General features: G+C 37.2%; 3 protein-coding genes across 17 annotated transcripts in view; all 3 read left to right on the top strand.

Annotated features, from left to right (window-relative positions):
- The window catches only part of LOC123873604 (dual 3',5'-cyclic-AMP and -GMP phosphodiesterase 11), a 231,339-nt gene extending 221,405 nt beyond the window's left edge, over window positions 1-9,934 (top strand). For 12 of the 14 annotated variants that reach the window (XM_045918498.1, XM_045918497.1, XM_045918495.1 and 9 more), the window contains 5 exons: window positions 318-439; window positions 954-1,142; window positions 2,795-3,023; window positions 3,861-3,944; window positions 4,316-9,934. In XM_045918498.1, coding sequence (XP_045774454.1) covers window positions 318-439; window positions 954-1,142; window positions 2,795-3,023; window positions 3,861-3,944; window positions 4,316-4,651 — 960 coding nt within the window. In that variant the 3' untranslated portion in view covers window positions 4,652-9,934. The remainder of the gene's footprint in view (window positions 1-317; window positions 440-953; window positions 1,143-2,794; window positions 3,024-3,860; window positions 3,945-4,315) is intronic. The other 2 variants (XM_045918499.1, XM_045918504.1) reach the window with 1 other exon arrangement.
- Window positions 9,935-12,090: 2,156 nt separating this feature from the next.
- Window positions 12,091-13,143, top strand: LOC123873615. Its single transcript, XM_045918540.1, has one exon. The coding sequence runs from the start codon at window positions 12,213-12,215 to the stop codon at window positions 12,891-12,893; it is 681 nt and encodes a 226-aa protein (XP_045774496.1). The 5' UTR covers window positions 12,091-12,212; the 3' UTR covers window positions 12,894-13,143.
- Window positions 13,144-14,045: 902 nt separating this feature from the next.
- Window positions 14,046-20,421, top strand: part of LOC123873607 (long-chain-fatty-acid--CoA ligase 5) — a 70,305-nt gene continuing 63,929 nt past the window's right edge. Inside the window, exons 1-2 of one of the 2 annotated variants that reach the window (XM_045918522.1) lie at window positions 14,046-14,293; window positions 19,345-19,386. In XM_045918522.1, the coding sequence (XP_045774478.1) occupies window positions 19,377-19,386 (10 nt within the window). In that variant the 5' untranslated portion in view covers window positions 14,046-14,293; window positions 19,345-19,376. Of the gene's footprint in view, window positions 14,294-16,925; window positions 17,022-19,344; window positions 19,387-20,421 lie in introns of those variants that run through there. The other variant, XM_045918523.1, reaches the window with a different exon arrangement.

Genomic DNA, 20,421 nt, shown 5'->3' with positions numbered 1-20,421 from the left:
TTTAAAATACTACGAAAATAATTTAAAGAAAATCCTGTATTGTTTAAAAGTTCATAATATATTGCAAATAAAACAACTGACTGACGCTAGAGGTCAACGAACGTTCCGTAAATAGGTCACTCGAAGACAGTGCCGAGTTTTACACGCAACACAATGCGGGTTTGAAAAATACTAAAACTGCAAGACAAGGCAAATGGTTATTGGCATTGGTTTGTGTTAATTTAGTATAAGGCTTAGTTTTTGCTACCGTTCTGGTTACACGCGGTATTTTTTTTTTATTTTGATTTGTTTACTTTCTGGGTTTAGTTTTGAAATAGTTTTATTTTCAGGAGACCCAGTGGTGGAAAATATTCGGAGAGCTGGAGTGTTTGGCTTTAATTATTGGCTGTTTGTGCCACGACCTTGATCATCGGGGGACCAATAACTCTTTTCAGATCAAGTAAGATTATTTCATAACTCCAAAGCCTAATTGCATGAGTTTTCATGATGTCATCTTTTCACTTGACCGTTTGATTCGATTTGAACGCTTTATGGCCGAAATTAATAAACAAACCTGTATCTATCGATGGGTTACTTAGTAACTTTGTTATTTGCCAAAAATTAAAAATTGCCTTTTTTGGCAATTAACAACTTTGCCAAGTAGGTAACTTATCGACAGATTACGGATGGGTAGATTGATTTTATTAATTTTGGCAGTGAAAGACATCGTTATGAGCGATCATAACGTGACGAATATGTTAATACAAAGAACTGTGCCGAAAGTGTGCTCTACAACTTGCTAGAGCCGAACTGTTGCAGTGTGATAATGTTTTGAACAGTTCTTTGTAATACATATCAAAGATTGCTATAAAGTATGCTCTATATCTAACTCTATACGTCTCATGCTAAGAATTCAGGCCTTAAAAGAACACTTTTCAAGATACTTCCAGCTCATCATCATTTTATGGTTTCAGGGCATCCTCACCCCTGGCCCAGTTGTACTCTACGTCCACGATGGAGCACCACCATTTCGACCAGTGTCTCATGATCCTCAACTCGCCTGGCAACCAGGTGCTGGCCAATTTGTCCTCGGAAGATTATGAGAAGGTCGTCAAAGTCCTAGAAGACGCTATACTGTCCACCGATTTAGCTGTGTATTTTAGGTAAGGTTTTAAAAGTGACATTTCAAATCTATACTAATAAATAAAATTGGAGTGTCTGTCTGTAATTTCGAAATAACTACCTCATATTAAACTCATATGGTTATTTGAACGATACCAACACTGAATCACACGTTTTTAAAATTTTTGTCTGTCTGTCTGTCTGTCTGTCTGTCTGTCTGTCTGTTTGAAAAGGCTAATCTTTGGAACGGCTGAACCGATTTTGACGGGATTTTTACAAACAAGTAGAGGATTGACCAGGGTGTAACATAGGCTACTTTTTTAACCGACTTTCAAAAAGGGAGTTGTGTTTTTCTACCTATGTACACCGAAATCTCCGAGATTTCTAAACCGATTTGCGTCGTTTCTTTTTTAATCGATAGGGGAACTTTGCGACATTGTTTTATAAAAAATTTGGATTCCAACTCCTCAATCCTGATGCTGCAGGGGATTTGACCAATCCACGCGGGCGAAGCTGCGGGCATCAGCTAGTTTGAAATATAATAAGTCAGAAATTGTGGGACTGTCGGGATTTGAACCGTTCCGGTCTAAGTTCTTGGACTGACGGTAATGCCTTTGACTTAAAATTTTGATGTTGAACGTTTGTGCACATGCCAACGAAGTTAGGCCACGATACCACACTTACGCGTCCATGACAAAATTTCTGTTATGTACCTATATTGTATCTCTTCCTAGTCTAACAGTGCGTTTTTAGTGGCATATAGAAACATTGCAGATTTCAGTTTCATACTATCATGCCCATTCCTCATACAAAACCGTTAACTTGAAAGCGACTTTTGTGCAATCGAAGTTTTGTAAAGGACCAGCAAAATAAAGACTCGAGTATGTGTGTTTAACAAAGTGTGTAACTTCCCTTAAGAGTTGTTACAAATGATAGATTGGCCAACGATTTTATTATTGTTGAAACCTGTGACTGTTAAAATTTTAGTTTTTTACACTCTTTTACTGAGCTTAAGGGCTTGACTCGACAATTTTGCGTATTGTCAAAATGATTAACAGAATAATGTACTAGTAGCCTTGAACTTGGTAGTATTGCATTAAAGTATGTTGACTTTGTTCATTAGCACTCACATTTAAATTGCTTTTCATTTAACATATAAAAATCTTATTTAGAGTCTAATCTATAATAAATGTGTGAAAAATATGATAAATGAATTTATTTAGATATCACGTCTATTTAGAGTTTAATAAAATGTTTGTTCGCGAGAATTTCGACATGAATAAAGTTGAAAAATAGCTTCAAGAATTATGAATACTTTTATAAGTAATGCTTGAAGATCATTAATCATTGATGAAATTTACCTTAAAGGCAACTATTAAGATGGATAAGGTGTTTTTACCCCTAAGTACAAGGCACACTGTTATAAGTTTGACGTGTGTATCTGTATATCTTTGTATCTGTCTGTGGAATCGTAGCTCCTAAACTAATGAACCATTTTAATTTAGATTTTTTTGTTTGAAAGGTGGCTTGATTGAGAGTGTGCTTAGCTTTAATCCAAGAAAATCAGTTCAGCCATTTGAAAGTTCTCAATCAGCTCTTTTCTAGTTACTGTAACCTTCACTTGTCGGGGGTGTTATAAACTTTTAAATTACACTTATTGTTATTTAATTTGAATTATTGTTTCTTTTTCCAGTAAACGTAAACCTTTTATCGAGCTAGTAAGCAAAGACCGAGCTGTGACGCCGCATTGGGGCGAGTGCGAGGAACGACGGGGGCTACTCCGAGCGATGCTGATGACAGCATGCGACTTGGCTGCTATCACCAAGCCTTGGCCAGTGGAGCGACGGGTCGCAGCCTTGGTCGCTGGGGAGTTCTTCCGGCAGGGCGACCTTGAACGGATGAACCTTAACCTTACTCCTATCGTAAGTATCTGTTTACTCTATAACACAGAAGCTAGTTAAAGTAGTTGGGAGATCTATAAAAGGAAATGGCGGATAAAAAGGGTTGATTCGAACTATGCTGATGACTAAATGGGACTTGGCTGCTATCACCAAGCCTTGGCCAGTAGAGCGACGGGTTGCAACTTTGGTTGCTGGGGAGTTTTTCACCAGGGTGACCTTGAATGGCAGAACTTTAACCTCACTCCTATCGTAAGTATCTGTTTATTTTATAGCACAGTAGATAAAGGGATAAGTTTGGAGCTCTAAAAAGGGTGTGAGAAATGAAAATGGTTTCTCCGGGCAATATGATGTCGGTATGATTAGGCTGCAATTACCAAATCTGAAATCGTGGACGGTTCGGCGAGAAATCACAGCAAGACGCAAATTTTTTCATTGCAAAGTTAAGGTGACCTTGAATGGTAGACTGTACCTTCGTCTTTTTCTAATTATTGTAAAATTAAGCGTGGATTCGAAACATATGGCTTGATTATAGTAGAAATGAAATGATTTGAAATGAAATGATTTATGTAGTAGAATGACAGCAACTACAGTGTGACGATTGTAATCACATCTCATTGGGCAACACTCGCTCACTATTAGTTATAAGGCTTTATTGCAACAAGAATACTATAAATTCAGCCAATTACAACAATTGCGATTGCAATAATGATTGATGCAGGTTTTTCGCAATTGACGACGTACCTACTGATTGAATTACGTTGGCATTCAATCAAAAAAAGATAATGGATTAAACCGATGATGATTAAAATAATTAATACATAGTGCTTTAGTGACTGAGTTTATGTTTTCTTTTTCCAGGACATAATGAACAGAGATAAAGAAGATCAAATCCCTGCTATGCAAGTCAAATTCATCGATACTATTTGCCTTCCAATTTATGAGGTGAGTTAACTCGTAAGCCAAATCCTACAAGAATATACGTCCTAACCACACAAAATACTGTATTCTGCTTATAAACCTTAGGACCAAGAGATTGCACCTGTTTTATGCAAAATTGGCTTGCGCTTGACTTTTGAAAGTAATTTTGAGATCCAGGTTAGAAAGACAGATGCGTCTCTCTCTTTAACTCTTATTTACTGCTGCTTTATTTGAACTGGAAGCCCTACTATATCGTAATCAACTCAATTCAACCGGTGTCGTAAAAAGAAGGTTTTGAATTCGGTGCTATTTTAAATATCTTTAACTGATTTCAAGAAAAGTGAAGGGCCCTAGCCCTAGCCAGTGCATTTTTTGAAACAATACTTTTCTTACAGGCATTCGCCGTCCTTTCACAATCACTACAACCAATGCTCGATCGGGTGAAGATCAATCGGGCGCATTGGATCGAGCTGGCTAACAACGACAGCGGAGAGAAATACGACTACGCGTTAGACCAAATACCAGAGAGAAATGACAAGTCTAGTACCAGCTCACATGTAGATGATACAGAAAACACGTATGAAGGCGACAGTAGTGGCGCGGTAAGCTTGTCTTCAGAAACCAACTCCAAATTCGAGAACCTAGAGAACCCGGTCGTTGGTCTCGTCTGTAACAACACATTGGCGCTACCGAAAGATCCAAAAATTTGTCAGCTCAACGAGTTGAATTGAAGGATTACGTCCAATATATCATTTCTGAGACCAATAGTGGAAATAAGGATTAATGTTTATGGTTGTAGTGTTTTGTTACAAGCAAGGGGTATACCTAAGGTATAGTTAGGGCACAGTATAAGGAGAGGCACACGGACGCCTTTGATCTCCTGGTATATGGCTACCACGACGAATCTTCAATATAGGTCCCGGAATTACTAGGGCCGTCTCGGCTCCCTTTCCGAACGATCATTGTCTAGATGGCTTCGTCAAACTTCTGTGGTTATAACATACTATCCTTACTCTGTGGTTAGAGGGTTCTTTGGTGCGTATGAATGCAGCGAATACATGCAACGTACAAAACGCATATGTCGAATACTTATCAAATTGTGCTGAGTTGTTTAAAATGCTTAAAACCGCTTAAAGTGATACGTCAGTGTATTGCGTATGCAGCGTGCGTGCGTTGCATACATATGCACCAAGAAACGAGCGGCACGAGAAAAAGGCTATTAAATTTCAGTACTGAAAGTACGAATAACGCCAATAAGTCGCCCGGTCTGCACTAAAGGGCGAGCGAACTGTACTAATGATATCATCCGCATTTCTTGTGCGTGCGCCGTGCGGTTAATCTGTAATCATTATAAATATGAGTCTGAGGTTGAAATCCATAGAGAGAACTTTGTCTTTGCTTAGACTTAAGTTTCAGTTAAAACGAGACAGATTTATGCCAGTCGTATACTTGTCGTGACTTAAGCCTGAGCAAAGTCAAAGTGTGCTCTATAATTCTCTGCCTAAGTTTTGTCATACTCACTTCTAGCAGAATTTTGCGTTTAAGCTTTAGCCAACTTCGATGAAATCCGCTTGGTATGCGATAAGCAAATCGCTTGCGCCGAATGCATCTACGACCTTTTATGGGCATGTTCCAATTATTGAGTATTATGTTAAAAGCTCCCATGGCGTGTTAAATAGTCTCTCTATATAAGAGGGACGAGTTGGGAATGGGACGAGCTGCGAATGGGACGAGGACGAGCTATTGTGAAAGGGACGACTTGCTAACAAACCATATATTCATTTGCTATTCGCGTTTGTTCGTATATCGCATACCGCACGAATTTCGCATCACTTTGACCAAAGTTTAGTTTTACGTAAAGAAAGAGGAACATCCAGTTTTAAAAGAAAATTGTTGATATAGACGACAAAATCATTTTTAAACTATTTTTCAGCTTGAAGTGGGTTATATTATCATGTTACAGGAAACCTTGCATTAATTTTCATCCGTCAAATAGATGGTAATAGTTTCTATATTGAACAGATCTGTTACAACTATTGTTGTTCAGTGTTCCTATTGGTCCAGAATAATGGTACTGTGTGTGTGTGTGTGTGTGTGTGTTTGCGTTGAGAGTTGTGTGATATTCGTGTAATATAGATGATAGTCGAATTTCAAATTCATCTAACGCAAGGCGTTAATAGTTTGATTCACCGACATGACCATTGACCATGTTCTCGTTATTTTATTTTACAAATCATGTAGCTTTACATTTTTTTACGGGAGATCACGTATGTAAATGTTCGTATTTACTTACCTCATTCGTCTATTCCTACTACGTGTAACATGAAGATTTTTTTGTGTGATTCGCTAGTTTTTTGTGTCATTTAAGATACAGGTCGGTTTGCAAGAGCTGGCACGTTCACAGTAATCACACTAACGCAATTTTATTATACGGCATGTTGAAAAAAAAACTATTTATATTATTTGAATGAGGTTGCGCCCAAACTATAGTCGGCGTGATGCGATTTTTGAGATAAATATCATTTCTACGCTATAAATAATGTACTTGTTCCTCTAAATTTAATTTTAAATCCTTAAAAAAAATTACACCCGTCACTGTTTTTATTGTGATGCATGAAATAGTAAAAACGTTGTAACACAACACTATTTCACGAGGTTGTCCTCTTAGATGCTAGATCCAAATTTTCCAGAAAGCATTTTATTCTGACCTCGAAATAAACAGTTATCGGTTGACTGACTGATGGGCTTAAAAACAAAACATCACGCTGTATTTCATTATAGTAGTAAAAGAAAAAAATAACATTCTCTTTCACGCTCACTAGCTTGACCGCATGCGAGAGAGACAAATAAATTTTCATGACACTTGCACTTATTCGTACACGCCCAATGTGTGAATGTGTTGTACGTACCAGCTCTTGTTAACACGGCTGTACTTGTATAATTTATAGTAATATAATCCGACTAATCGCAGATTAAATATCAGGGCCTAACTCACGTGACATTTAGTAAATAAATGACCAAGATACCAAAAATTCTTATATAGTTAGGTATTGTACTAAATTATTCTTTAATCGATTCCGAGGAAATGCAAGCTTGAGTACATATTGTGATTATAGAAATTGCACTAGGATAACGTTTAGTTTTTAGTGAATAAGTTACAGGTATAACGCTTAACTGAGTAGATTCCTGCGGTAGTAAAGTTGTGGGGGGGGGGGGGGGGGGGTACGACCTCACGCGGGAGTTCAGTATCCTCAGTACAAGATTTTACTTCTCACCTTTGACAGTATTCGAGAGTCGAAACAACATAGCGTCAAAGTAAAATGGACCTTAGCGGCCTTGATTTAAAGTCAAAAATTCAGCACCATTGATTTTAATTTCGCAACGTTTCCGCTTGTAGCGCAGGCTGTAAATATACGTACAAACTTGAGCATTAAAACAAGGCTGTTAAGGGCCATTTTACTTTAAGCGTTAAAGTTGTTCGAATCTCAAATACTATCAACTAGAAGGGGAATCTTATACTGAGGTACTGTGAGTCGTCAACTTAGGCAACTGTCACTCTCCCGCATCACTACGCTTCCTCAGTCATGCGCTATACCTTTTCTAAATGTCCATGTCTCGAGCAAGAGATGTTATAAGATATTGTGTATTTGTTTGTGGACAATAAAATTATGGTTTTGATCGCACAACTTCTTTTTTCTTTTGTAAATAACAATTTAACGAAATTAACGTATTTGTTTTGGTAAGTACTTATTTATAAAGAGTCTTAATCAGTCGCAGTCACTTCCCTTTTGTCTGTTCTAGGAACCGCTGCCTCGCGCTATCGTTTTATTATTCAGAAAATGCGTGCACAATAATATGAGACTGCAAAAGTTCGCGTCTCCCCGTATGCGCCCGTATTTATCGTTTATATCAACGCATTTTGTATCCATTTCAGATTTCAATGCATTAGTGCATTTTTTACGCATTGTATAGTGACGCTACTGGGAAAGGGTTTAGTTATTATATTATCGTGCACGCAAACTAATAACGGTACCAGTTTATATCCATTCCAGTCATATTTTTCTACCAATGTGTTTTGTCTTAATTCCTTTAGCATTAATGCCTCTGCCCGAGCAGTTAACAGAACTGCATTGAAGTTGAATAAAATTATTCACATTTTAAATCGGTCAAACCCGAATTACGCGGATCAAGAACGTGTTTAGGTTAACAAAGTGTCAATTAGGTACATATTTGAATTTTGAATTTGAAAAAAAATGACGACATGAATATAGCCGGTTATACATATGTACAATGAAAATTCTGAAATATCTGAAATTAATCAAAACTCTCAATCTCGCTTATTTTGTACTTGAATTTATTCGAGATTCGTTTATGTAAAGAAATATGCGCTTTAAACGCCTGAATATCGACGCTAACTTTACTTAATTTCTATTAAAAATGTTTTATCAAAGCTTTGAAAACATTGCAACAGCTTTCTGGAAATTTTGACTACCTACTTTTTAACCATCGATACTAAGAACTAGATAAGAAAATAGAAAAAAGATAAAAAAATTTTTACTCGTAATCGATTTCGAAATGTCTACGAATCTTTTAATTAAAAAAGTTAAAAATCGCGTTTAAAAAACATGTTTCCAGATTGCTTTTAAAGCTTTAAAATTACTGGCGCCGGTAAATACCCGTTTAATTAAAGGTGCAGACAAATTACTGTGTTGTGGTGTGTTGTGACAAGGCGATTGGAAACGTACATTTATGTATGTATGTACGTATACTGCGTGTACACTGATCTGTCATGGCTCTGGCGCACTGACGCTGGATCGATGAATAAATCGTCGCGCCAGTGTGTTGCAAAACACCGTGTGTACGTCGTCACATAAAAATGTATGACTATAAATCATTGATATAATTGACAAGACATTTCTATTTACTGACATTCTATTTTCTTAAAAATTTATTTTAAGCAATTTAATTGAATTAATTTATGATTATATTCTTGCTGAGTTTAGATTTATTCATAAAAAAATGTAGTTCCTTTGTTAAATAATAATTTCCAATTTCCGTTTATTGTCATTCACCTTACACTTAAACTTGTAACTTTAACCTTATGTACCACCTATTGTATAACGTGTATTTGCAATAAATAAATTATGATTATTATGATTATGAAGATATGGTCGTCCGAATAAATTTTATCACTAATAAAATCACTAAAATAATCATGAATCACTAAATAAATCGGCGCCATCTCTTAAACACATCCATCTCTTCATGAACTCGGCATTTTAGCAAGAGCAACTTCTGCTCGCGTTTTAAAATCCAGACGTCACAGTTCGTTTCGGTGCTCCTCTTACATTTTAGCACTGAGGAATCAGTGCCATTTGTTTGTTCAATGACTGGGTCCATAATATTATGAAGTAATATCTATATCTTAGTCTATACTCCAAATGATTGCCTTCTGTTGTATCCCACACACCACCAAAACACAGTAATGTGCTTGTAGCTTTACTGAAACGTGCGACTTGTCAATTAAAATAAACATGTGTTTAGCGTTTCGGCGTCTAAAGTCGCGGTTAAATCAGATAGATCTAAATTTAATCATCGTCGTCATCTTACAATGAAATTTTAGATCTGTCCCGTTTAATTTTAGAAAACTAAATCGGGTCTCTATCGTTTTATATATATTTAGGCGATTGTCTACGGACGTAGTCCAAGATTCGACCAATTACTATTGTTCCATAGCAGAATGTTATATACTTAAATGAATCATATTTTCTAATTGATATAATTCTCTCTATAAACATTAGATGTCTTCATTAAAAAAAATCTCAAATTAATTGTGGTAATGAAATATGTACAACGTAAATTTTAAGATTGCTGTAAGTATTATTAGAAAGTAATTAGATAATTAATAATTGTAATTCAATATGACGAGTTGGATGCTGTGTGAATAAAATATGGAGGTTGTTTTGTTCCAAACAAAAATGTTATTTATTTATGAATAAACAAATTTTGAAATATGTGCAAACTTTTATTTAGATTGAAGCCATTTTCCATTCCATTTGTAGATATTTATAAATGCTAAGGGCCGGCGCACATATGGCGGAGCGCAGCGCAGAGCATTTTTCACAGTCAAAATATTATCGACATTGTGCTCATTGAAATGATATTTAAAATCAATTGTGCATCCGTGCGGGTACTCGCGCATCCGCGCGCAGTGCCGCGCATTCTCTGGTGGAAATTCGCGTAATGTGTCACGCGATTAGAAAACTTCGCGGGCATGCTCTGCGCTGTGCTCCGTCATATTTGTGCCGGCCCGAACAGGCATGGTTTGAGACCTCCCACTGACTTTACTCACAGATGTAGTTGTACTTTAGTAGTCTGTAACATAACAATGTAGCGAGTGAAGTGAGCAGGAGGCGTACAACTACGTCTGTTAGCAATAGATTAAGATTGTACCACTCTTTGGTATAATGGCTCTCTTGAAGAAGATATAAAGAGAAAGGTGATCGTATATGGGGGACGACTCGTCAGAAGCGCTGCAACGCATTTTTCACTACTGAACATGCGCATCACAGAGTTGGTCGAACTGATCGCATTGACGAAAAATTCTTGCGTTTACTATAATAGGTATAGTTCGCGACAGGTTGAGATGGTAATCCGAGTATGAGGCCGGGGAATGCCCCGCACACCCGCAGCGGGTTAACGCGGGGACTGTGCGGGTGTGCGAAGCGTTGCACCCCGGTTGAAATCTCAACCTGTCGCGCACTATACCTACGCCTTATAGTCATATTTGTCACAACAGCTGTGACCTGTGACTGAAGATTAATTTACCTCCCTTTTGACCATTTTGAAGATTTGACAGCCTCCCAGGTGCAGTGGTAAGCGCTGTGGTCTTAAAAGTGGAAGGTCTCGGGTTCGATTCCCGGCGGGGGATTGGAAATTTATAATTTCGAAATGTCTGGTCTGATCTGGTGGGAGGCTCCGGCCGTGGCTACTCTAGGGCAAGCGGTATCTCCGAGCGATTTAGCGTTCCGGTACGATGCCGTGTTGAAACCATAGGGGTATGGGTTTAATTAAAACTGCCATACCCCTTCCATCTTAGCCCGCTTTCATCTTAGACTGCATTATCACTTACCATCAGGTGAGATTGCAGTCAAGGGTCAACTTGTATCTGAATTAAAAATAATGCATGTTAATGCTCTAATGCGATGTTTGCATGATAAAAACACCGGCCGGGCGATTCAGAACACTCGACAGTCGGCTCGGTAAGTTATCGTTCGATAAGATGTATTTTTCAGGTCTATCCATGGTCTATCAAATTCATATACTAATCGCGATCGATTGTTGAGACGTCATTTTGATCGAAGATCGTAGACTGTCTCTCGTTGAGGCTCACACGCCGCAGTCTTGTGCCGTCTGAATTCAGCTGCTCCCTGAAAGTCGCGTGGTCTTCTTGTGGGCAGTCTGCCAACGCTGCGCTTTCCGATGCAAGGTCGCCATTTGTGACCCCAAGCTTTGAGACCCCAACATTTATCAGAGCTTTGTGACCTCAACATCAATCAGCGTTGGATAAATCTACTGAATAAATCTACATTTGGATAAATCTCTGCGCCTTCCAACAGTAAAATGGATTTTACCTGTCTCCATCAGACGTCTGCCTCATGGAATTACGACAGGTCGAGATGGCAATCGAGGTATGAGGCGGGGGGACGGCCGCACACAGACACACGCACCTGTGCTATGCCGCAGCGGGTTAACGCGGGGACTGTGCGGGTGTGCGGGGCGCCCACACTCCGATTGCCATCTCGACCTGTCACGTACTATACTTCGTAGGAGGTACTTGTATATGTATATTAGTTCTATGGTCTGTCTTCATCAGGTATGATTGACGGAATTGATTGATGGAGATACCTACTATTTATTATTATCGTCTACAATGGTCTAATAGACACCTAAGGTGAGATCGGCAGACCTGCCATCAAAGAGAAAAGGTATTGGAGGTCATTTGTACGTACTTATTTCTCTAGAACTTAAATACTAATTTCCACATAATCGTTTAAAAAAAAGAAAATTAGAAAGCCAGTACAAATCAAGCTTGACCAGTTTCTTTGGAACGCGGCATGATATTTTTATCTCGATGTAATTTTGTAATTGGCCAGTTGGCGCGGACGAGTGGAGTGACATTTATAGTTTGAAGTTTTGAATTCGATTATTTTTAACACATCACAAACAAAGGGTACGTTTTCTGAATTACATATTAATTTTTTAGACACACATTCAATTTATTTTTGAAAAATGCCTTTACTCGATATAACAAATCCCGCGGTCATCATATTCCTGATCGAAAATTATGAGAAAGAAAACCGGTTACGACTTAACTGGATCCACAAGAATTGGGAACAGATTCAGCAAGCCGCTACACTCACTAGAGAGCCTACTAACTACTTCGAGACTGATGTCATAGCCCACGGCATGGTTGAGGGCTTGCCGACTATAACAAGAGATCATATTGTAGCGGGCAACAACAGACGCAAAGTGCCTATACGTGACGGAACCTTCATACCTGGTGTTAAACATCTCCGACATGGGCACTCCATAGTCGACGTAGGTCTCGGTGATCCGAAAGAGGATCCTAGACTCGCAAAGCCCGACGACGATCTAACTGCTGATCCAATAATGCGTCCAGTTGATCCCGAAGTAAAAGGCGTGATATACAAACCTAAACCGGAGTTTGGAAGAGAGCAGTATTTGGTAAAGCGCAGCAGAATTGCGCCGGAGAAAAAATACTATTTCGCTGAAAGCACTGGTTTCGAGTACGGATGGCGTCTCAAAGATAGTGAGTTGCGTCAGAAGCCGGTTTACGGAAGGTGCTGGCATCTAACTAGGGCTTTGCGCAGTCGAGTTGGTCCGCAACCAGATCCACCGCATTACAAGCCTTCGGAACCTCCGGGCGCAAATAAATGTACTGGTATTTAGATAGATGGCACTATTCGAGAGTACACGACACACGACATCATTTATAGACCTGTAAATCTATTAGTACCTAACCTATACATATAGCCAATTAGCCACATATAGCTATTATTTTCTTTTGGTAGGTAATGAAATGTGACATATTACCGATGATAGAATCTGAAATAAATGATCAGTGACATACCTTGCATACGCTCGAGATTTTTGCTACATTTCAGTTACTCTATTGTAATAAATTTCATTTTCTTGAATATATGTGAAATTATAATTTGTACTTACCTATCTATTAATTATATTTGAAACTAGATGATGCCTGCGACTTCGTCTGCGTGTATATAGTTTTAAAAAATCCCGCGGGAACTCTTTGTTTTTTTTTTCGGGTTAAAAAGTAGCCTCGGCAGGTATGTGTTAATAATTATGAAGTGTATACTTATGTGCTTAAGCTCTAAAGTGTTTTAGGGAGAGAGAGGAGATAATTCGCAGAGAAACTTTCAGCTTTTATAAAATAACGAAGGTCGAATAACCACGCGCTGACTCCTAGTCCATTTTGTTTGTTTGCCTGTTATAGATTTTGTAGAGTTTTTCTGAAGCGTTCCCTTGGCTACTGATTTGTCTGACTAATTTTGGGATAGATATTTCAAAGCTGCCTTCAAAATTCAGGAGCGTTGTCGTAGGAAGGTATAGGTAGGTACCTAACTACCCATAAGTACCTTTACCGTTTATACGCGTGTAACCTTCCTACAACAGCTACGAGGCTACCTTACTAGATGGGTATTTTGGGTATTAGGTATAATATTAATAGCAATGGGATAGGTAGGTGAAAACTTTATTCTATATGATAAGAAAACATCAAAATTTAATCTTAGTTAGCCTAGGTACCTAAAGATTACTGATTTTTCCAATTACTTTCGACTCCATTAACTTTTTATAGGAGTCATCAATGACTACGTCGAAGTCATTTTCGTAGCACAAAGTGGTCATCTACGGTAATCACCCCCTCCTATGTCCATCAATAACACTGCGCAAGTCACCCTAAATATTACTACTCTTTTTGTTATTTAAGGGAAGAACGGGACAAAGAATAACCTTAAAAATTTACGCATGCGTATATGAATATTTGAGGGTGAAAAGTCCGTGGCATGTTATGGGAAACTACAGCCTTAGTCACGTCACGGCACCCTGCTGTTAGCAAACCTAATGTTTTTTTTCTGTGATCGTAGTTTAACATAAATTCCTACAATTTAGCTATACAAATTATGAACTCCTCTAAGGACACCTACAGCTTTAATCGTTGTAAATATTGTGTGACGTAGATAAGTTATACTATACCTAGGAATAAAATATTAATCTACGCAATTTGTGATATGTGAATATATTTGGACACATTTATTGATAAAAACCTAGTAAGTTAACATTTTTATACTTATTTATTTTTCAACTGTCTACTGTATATAGGAGAGTGTTGTAGAGTAGAAAAATACTGCCTTGTTATTACATTTTTTAAATATCTGCATTGCTGATATTTTTAATTTGCAACATTAATATTGTTTAATTAATATGTATTGTTTTATTCACTCATTCTCTCCCAATAATTTTTATTATGGTGGTTTTAAAACCACCATAATAAAAACAATTTAAGTAATTAATCATCCTTACTTTACCTATTATAAATCTTAGTCCACGCCGTATCTTTCTATTGAAAAGCGCTAAAATTGCTGTAAGAGATTTCATTCACGTTTTCACGGTAGATAGATAATCCATGTTGGAGAATAATAACATATTAATGGCCACTAATGCGTAGCCGGGTCTTATTAGCTTGAGTATCATAAATATTACTTTAGTTTTACTATGAAATACCTACCACAACTATTTTATTAACCACGGCTAGTTCTAGTTTGGTACATCGCTCGAGTTGTTACCTCTATACTTACCTCCGAAATTCTTTTACACACCTCGTACCAATCGAAGGCTTCCCATGACTTAGCATGGAATTAGTTTCTAAAATTTCCTGTGGATAAGATAATATTTTCCGAACTAAAAAGTAGCCTTTGTCCTTTCCCGGGAAGCAGGCTCCCTGACCAGTTGCGGGGTTGAATTTCCAAAAATCCTTAATGGATGTCTACATCATAATTGTATATGATATCTGCATGCCTTTCAGCCTGATCCGTCCAGTAGGTTGAACTGTGCGTTGATAGATCAGTCAGTCAGTCACCTTTTCCATCTATATATTTAGATTATAGAGAAAAGGAAAACCAACAGCTGCTGAGTCCCATTTAAATGATGACACACAGTGCTGAATTTCAGCTGCCATACGTACGTAGTCTTTCTGCAATGTCCGGACTATTATACGTATTTTGTATATTTTCTAATAATACATTCCCTGGTCGGGTTTCACAGTAAGACAGTTTTCATCTTTTATGAGTTTCACGGGTTTCAGTTTCAGCAATTCATTAGTAAGTTTACATCAAATTGCACACTATCTATACATGTACAAGTGTAAATTAAAAATTTATAACACTCCTGACAAGTTAACATTACAGTATTTCAAACGGATTTTCTTGAATTATAGCTAAGAACACTCTCAATCAAGCCACCTTTCAAACAAAAAACTAAATTAAAATCGGTTCATTAGTTTAGGAGCTACGATGCCACAGACAGATACACAGATACACACGTCAAACTTATAACACCCCTCTTTTTGGGTCGGGGGTTAAAAAGGTTAAACTGACTATCGACTAGATTGTAGGAATTTAAGGTTTTACGTGGAGGTTTCCCATGTAACTGTTTCACGATGGTTCGTCACGATAGAGCCAAGTGCGGTCCAAGGGTTAGACGCCTTCAAGGCCGTAAGTTCTGTATGAAAATACCTATCCTAAATAACTATAAGTACTAGGTATGCATTGTGATATCAATTCACATTTCATAAACACTTTTGTTACCTATACTGCTGTTGTACACGTTAACAAAAAACAATTTCAACGGAAAAATGGACATTTGACTCCACGGACTCCACGACTCTTGAATTTCTGCAAAATCTTGATATTTGAGAATCTTGATAATTACCTTGAATCAATTAAGTTTTAAATGTTTACCTAGGTACTTATTTTGATCTAGCATTCTTATTGAACTTAGTTTTTCTTGCCAACTACGACTACGATGGATATGTAGTTTTATAAACCCAAAATCAAAAATTAACTATTGCCTTTCTATAGTAACGATACGATAGTTAGGTACAATATAGCTGAACGGTTTTAGTATCACTTTAGGCTATAATCTAGTAGTAGTACTCCTCCTTTCAGGTACCTAGTATGCTAGCCAGCCGCAATAAGCGGGAAACCTCGCTGGTGGTTTAATTTTTAGGGTACGGTTAAAATCTTACATCCACTAGGTCGCCGCATCGAATGGCAAATGATTCACCTCCCTAGTATGTTTATTACACAGCCGCCCCATCAACAATAAAACGCAGCATCAGCAATCCAGAGCCAAATCACACGCGCATGTGATGGGAAATAGAAACTCAGCCATTTGATTCAGCGACCTAGTGGACCTGAGACTTAATACAGCGTTTTTAGGGTTCCGTACCTCAAAAGGAAAAATGGAACCCTCATAGGATCACTTTGTTGTCTGTTTGCCTGTCTGTCTGGTCCGTCGGTCCGTCCGGCATGAAATTTGGCAGGTAGCTAGGTCTTATATCTATACTCTATACTAATATTATAAAGAGGAAACCTTTGTATTTTTGTATGTTTGTATTGAATAGGCTCAAAACTACTGGACCGATTTCAAAATTTCTTTTACCATTACTTAGAGGGAATCTTCCGTATCCGTATAGGCTATATTTTATCCCGGAACACCCGTGCAAAGCCGGGGCGGGTCGCCAGTCACAAGTAAAGGTAAAAATCCGAAGGCATTTTGCATTGCGATATGAAGAACAAAGACCTTTTATATAGGTACTTCCTACACTTCCGTCCATGATAAAGAATTGAATGGTAGAGTTAGAAGTCATCGAAATGTCAAAGAGGATTTTGTCAAAATGGCCTAATAGTACACACGGATAAAAGAAAATTTAATAATTTCCCCAGCTTCTTTGCATTTATTTTCACAATGTCTGTAACCATTGCTGCAACGAAACTAGTAAGTATCTAGTGTTTTCTGAAATTGGCTTCTTTCCAATAGTATAATCTCAATCGATGGAAGCGAAAGCAAAGTCGTATTGTATTGAGGTACTAGCTGTGCCCGCGACTTCGTTCGCGTGGAATAGCTCTCAGCGCGCTTTATATAGCCACGGACGCTCAGGCGCGAGGCGTACGTACTCTGTACGTTAAAAATGTTCGCCGTGATTCTTTAAATTGACATAACTTTTTTATTTATGAACCGATTGACATGAAATAAATACTAAATGTTAAGTGAAGCTTGCTACAATATATTAGTGAAAACCGTGTCTAAATCGAATAAGCCGTTTCTGATATTAGCGTGCACAAACACACAGACAAACAGACAAACAGATAAACAGACAAACAGACAAACAGACAAAAAAAATTAATTACAATTTCGGGTTCGGCATCGATATAATAACAACCCCTGCTACTTTTTTTTATATATTTCCATTGTACAGACACCACTTTTCTACAATTATACTTTATGTATAGATAAGACTAGAGACTGAAGGAAAGAAATGCAAATCTGAAAGTTGTAGAGGTTCAATTTTTATATTTGAGTGGCGACTGACTCCTAATTCCTCCAGATGTCCCTTGTTGATGTCTGTTTTGCAAAATTGTAGCTAAAACCTACGGGCTCCCAATCCAAAACAATAACAACAACAACAAAATCGTATGCATTGTGTTCTAAATTGTGATTGTTACAATTATAATTGTGTAGGCTATAGCCTAAAATTCAATTGTATACGAAATCCAACTGGATAACATCTCTATTAAAGTTTCATCAAAAATGGATTAAGTTAATAAATGTAATCATATTTTGTAAAAAAAAATTATGTTTATGTAAATACCTACTTTATATCGAAAATTGCAAGGTAAGTTCCTCCAATCTTTTTTTTATTCAAATATATTCACAATTTAATGCATTATCAAACCAACACCCGAGTATTACGATAAACCCAGTTAAAAAGTTATTTTTCTTTATGTGGCCTTTGTATGTTAATTAGCAATTATGTGTATAATATTTTTCATTGTCAGTATGTGATTTTATTTAAATAAATTATTATTAATGTAAATATTTAAAGCCTACATACCTCAGTAGCTTAATGGTTGGGATGAAATCCCAAAGGTTCAAGATTAAAGTGGACACCCTCTGGACTAAAGTTGTGTAAGTAGGTATAGGACCTATACTAATTTCGAAATAAAAAATAGATTGAGAATGTTGGGTTTAACTGTCTACTCGTAAGTACATAGGGCAGTACCTATCTAATCAGAGAGATATCATATTCATGTAATAGTGACTGAAAATCAGGATTATGAAAGAGAAATATACCTAGGAACTTAAATAGGTACCTAGGTCTATTTCAGTAATTTAATTTCTAAATGATAGACATGTGTAATATTCTATAGGTACATTGTATAGGTATATAATAAAAATATGTATGGGGTATGTACTCGTATATCCATACTTCCATACCAACATATTCATATACCTAATATAAATATATCGCATGTATAATAATATATATATTCACCCTATTATACATGCGAAAGTGTGTCTGTTCGTCTATCTGTCTGCTAGCTTTTCACAGCCCGGTACATGAACGCAAATAAATAAATGAAATTAAATGAAATGAAGGTAAAAAAACCGGCCAAGTGCGAGTCAGACTCGCGCACTGAGGGTTCCGTACTCGGGTATTTTTTCCAACATTTTGTACGATAAATCAAAAACCATTATACATAAAATAAATAAAAATCTGTTTTAGAATGTACAGGTAAAGCCCTTTCATATGATACCCCATTTGGTATAGTTATCTTACTTTGAAAATTGAAACACGTTTTAATTTTTTTTTATATGATGTAACCACAAATTCACTGTTTTCAGATTTATTCCTGTACTTGTGCTATAAGACCTACCTACCTGCTAAATTTCATGATTCTAGGTCAACGGGAAGTACCCTATAGGTTTCTTGACAAACACGACGGACAGACAGACAGACAGACAGACATACAGACAACGAAGGGATCCTATAAGGGTTCCGTTTTTCCTTTTGAGGTACGGAACCCTAAAAATACTAAATAGAACATGAGATTACCTATTTATATTATGTAATAATTCACGCGTTCTATAATTCTGTTTTTAGGCGAACATAGCCGCATGTTTAGCAATAAGCTATTAAAGTAAATAAACAAACTGAACCTTATCACATGAACAAGTAACCTGGCGGGCTACGCTCTAGTTTCTCCGCGCTGTGTTGTTATTAATGTGTTAAGTAAATTAATCGTTCTATTTGTTCTAGCTTGCTGATTAAGATATTACCCGGCCGGAGCTATGTCAAAATGTGAGTACAATTTATTCAATAAGGTGGGAAGCGACGGGTCTGCCTGCGAAATTCAAATTTTACTTGGTTTTTCGAAATTTGTAAACTAATACGACAACGTAGGCTTATGGCACTTTAATTGCGACAATGGCAGTAACATCCTCACAGGTTTATATAAAAATCTTTACTTGAAAGGGTCCAGTTTAAGAAGTTAGTTATAGTATCGACTATAACTCACAAACTAGTCGATACTAGAACTAACTTCATAAACTCACAGACAGACAGACCCGTCGCTTGCCCCTTAAGTCTAGGAGCAAGTTACCATAGTGCGTATCTTTGACAAGCTAATCATGAGTCGTGTTGGTTTTTTTTTGCGCATGTGCGCGATTCGTGCATGCGTAGTTGCAAGCGCCAATTTAAATTTTTTAAACTTAAAGCACTGAGTTAACTTGTTAGAGATGGATGCACGCACTAAACTAATTTATATAATTGCTCATGTGCAAATCGTGTAGCAAAACTAACTAGTGTTAGAACGTTCGACTTCGGCCAAGATAGGCCGAACTTTTGACCGAAGCCGAAGATTTCTAGATAATTATGAAAGCTCAAGAGCGTGTAACCGTCAATACCTAAAAACCATTATTTTATTCACTTTTAGCCAATCTTGAATTTAATTTGTTAGGGTCATTCTTCGGCTAAGGCTGAAGGTTGTGGCATTAGCCCATTAAACGGCTTTAGCTTCGTATCTTTGACAAGCTAATCATGAGTCGTGTTGGTTTTTTTCACCTACCTATTTAATCTATCGCCTATTTTCCAATTATTTCTAGTTTAACTGTGAAAGGTTTTTTGGGGTACTAAACTACACAATGTTCATTTTACTTTTAAAATGCGAAAAGTTCAGAGATTCTAGCCGACAAATGCGCGATTTGGTCGAAGTAAGAATTGTCGCCAATATGGACTCGGTTTTTGTCTCAACTAAGCTAATTATAAAGTACATTATAGATACGGGGCTTTAGGTGCCATCTAATTAACGTTAATCTTGAAGATCATTAGTTATTC

Source organism: Maniola jurtina, chromosome 17 (genome assembly GCF_905333055.1).
Source record: "Maniola jurtina chromosome 17, ilManJurt1.1, whole genome shotgun sequence".
NCBI classification, from domain to species: Eukaryota; Metazoa; Arthropoda; class Insecta; order Lepidoptera; family Nymphalidae; genus Maniola; species Maniola jurtina.
This window is presented reverse-complemented; position numbering and strand designations above follow the sequence as displayed.

What these genes read in the sequence shown, in the direction of transcription:
- LOC123873615 (XM_045918540.1), top strand. Translation starts at nt 12,213, where the DNA reads ATGCCTTTACTCGATATAACAAATCCCGCGGTCATCATATTCCTGATC.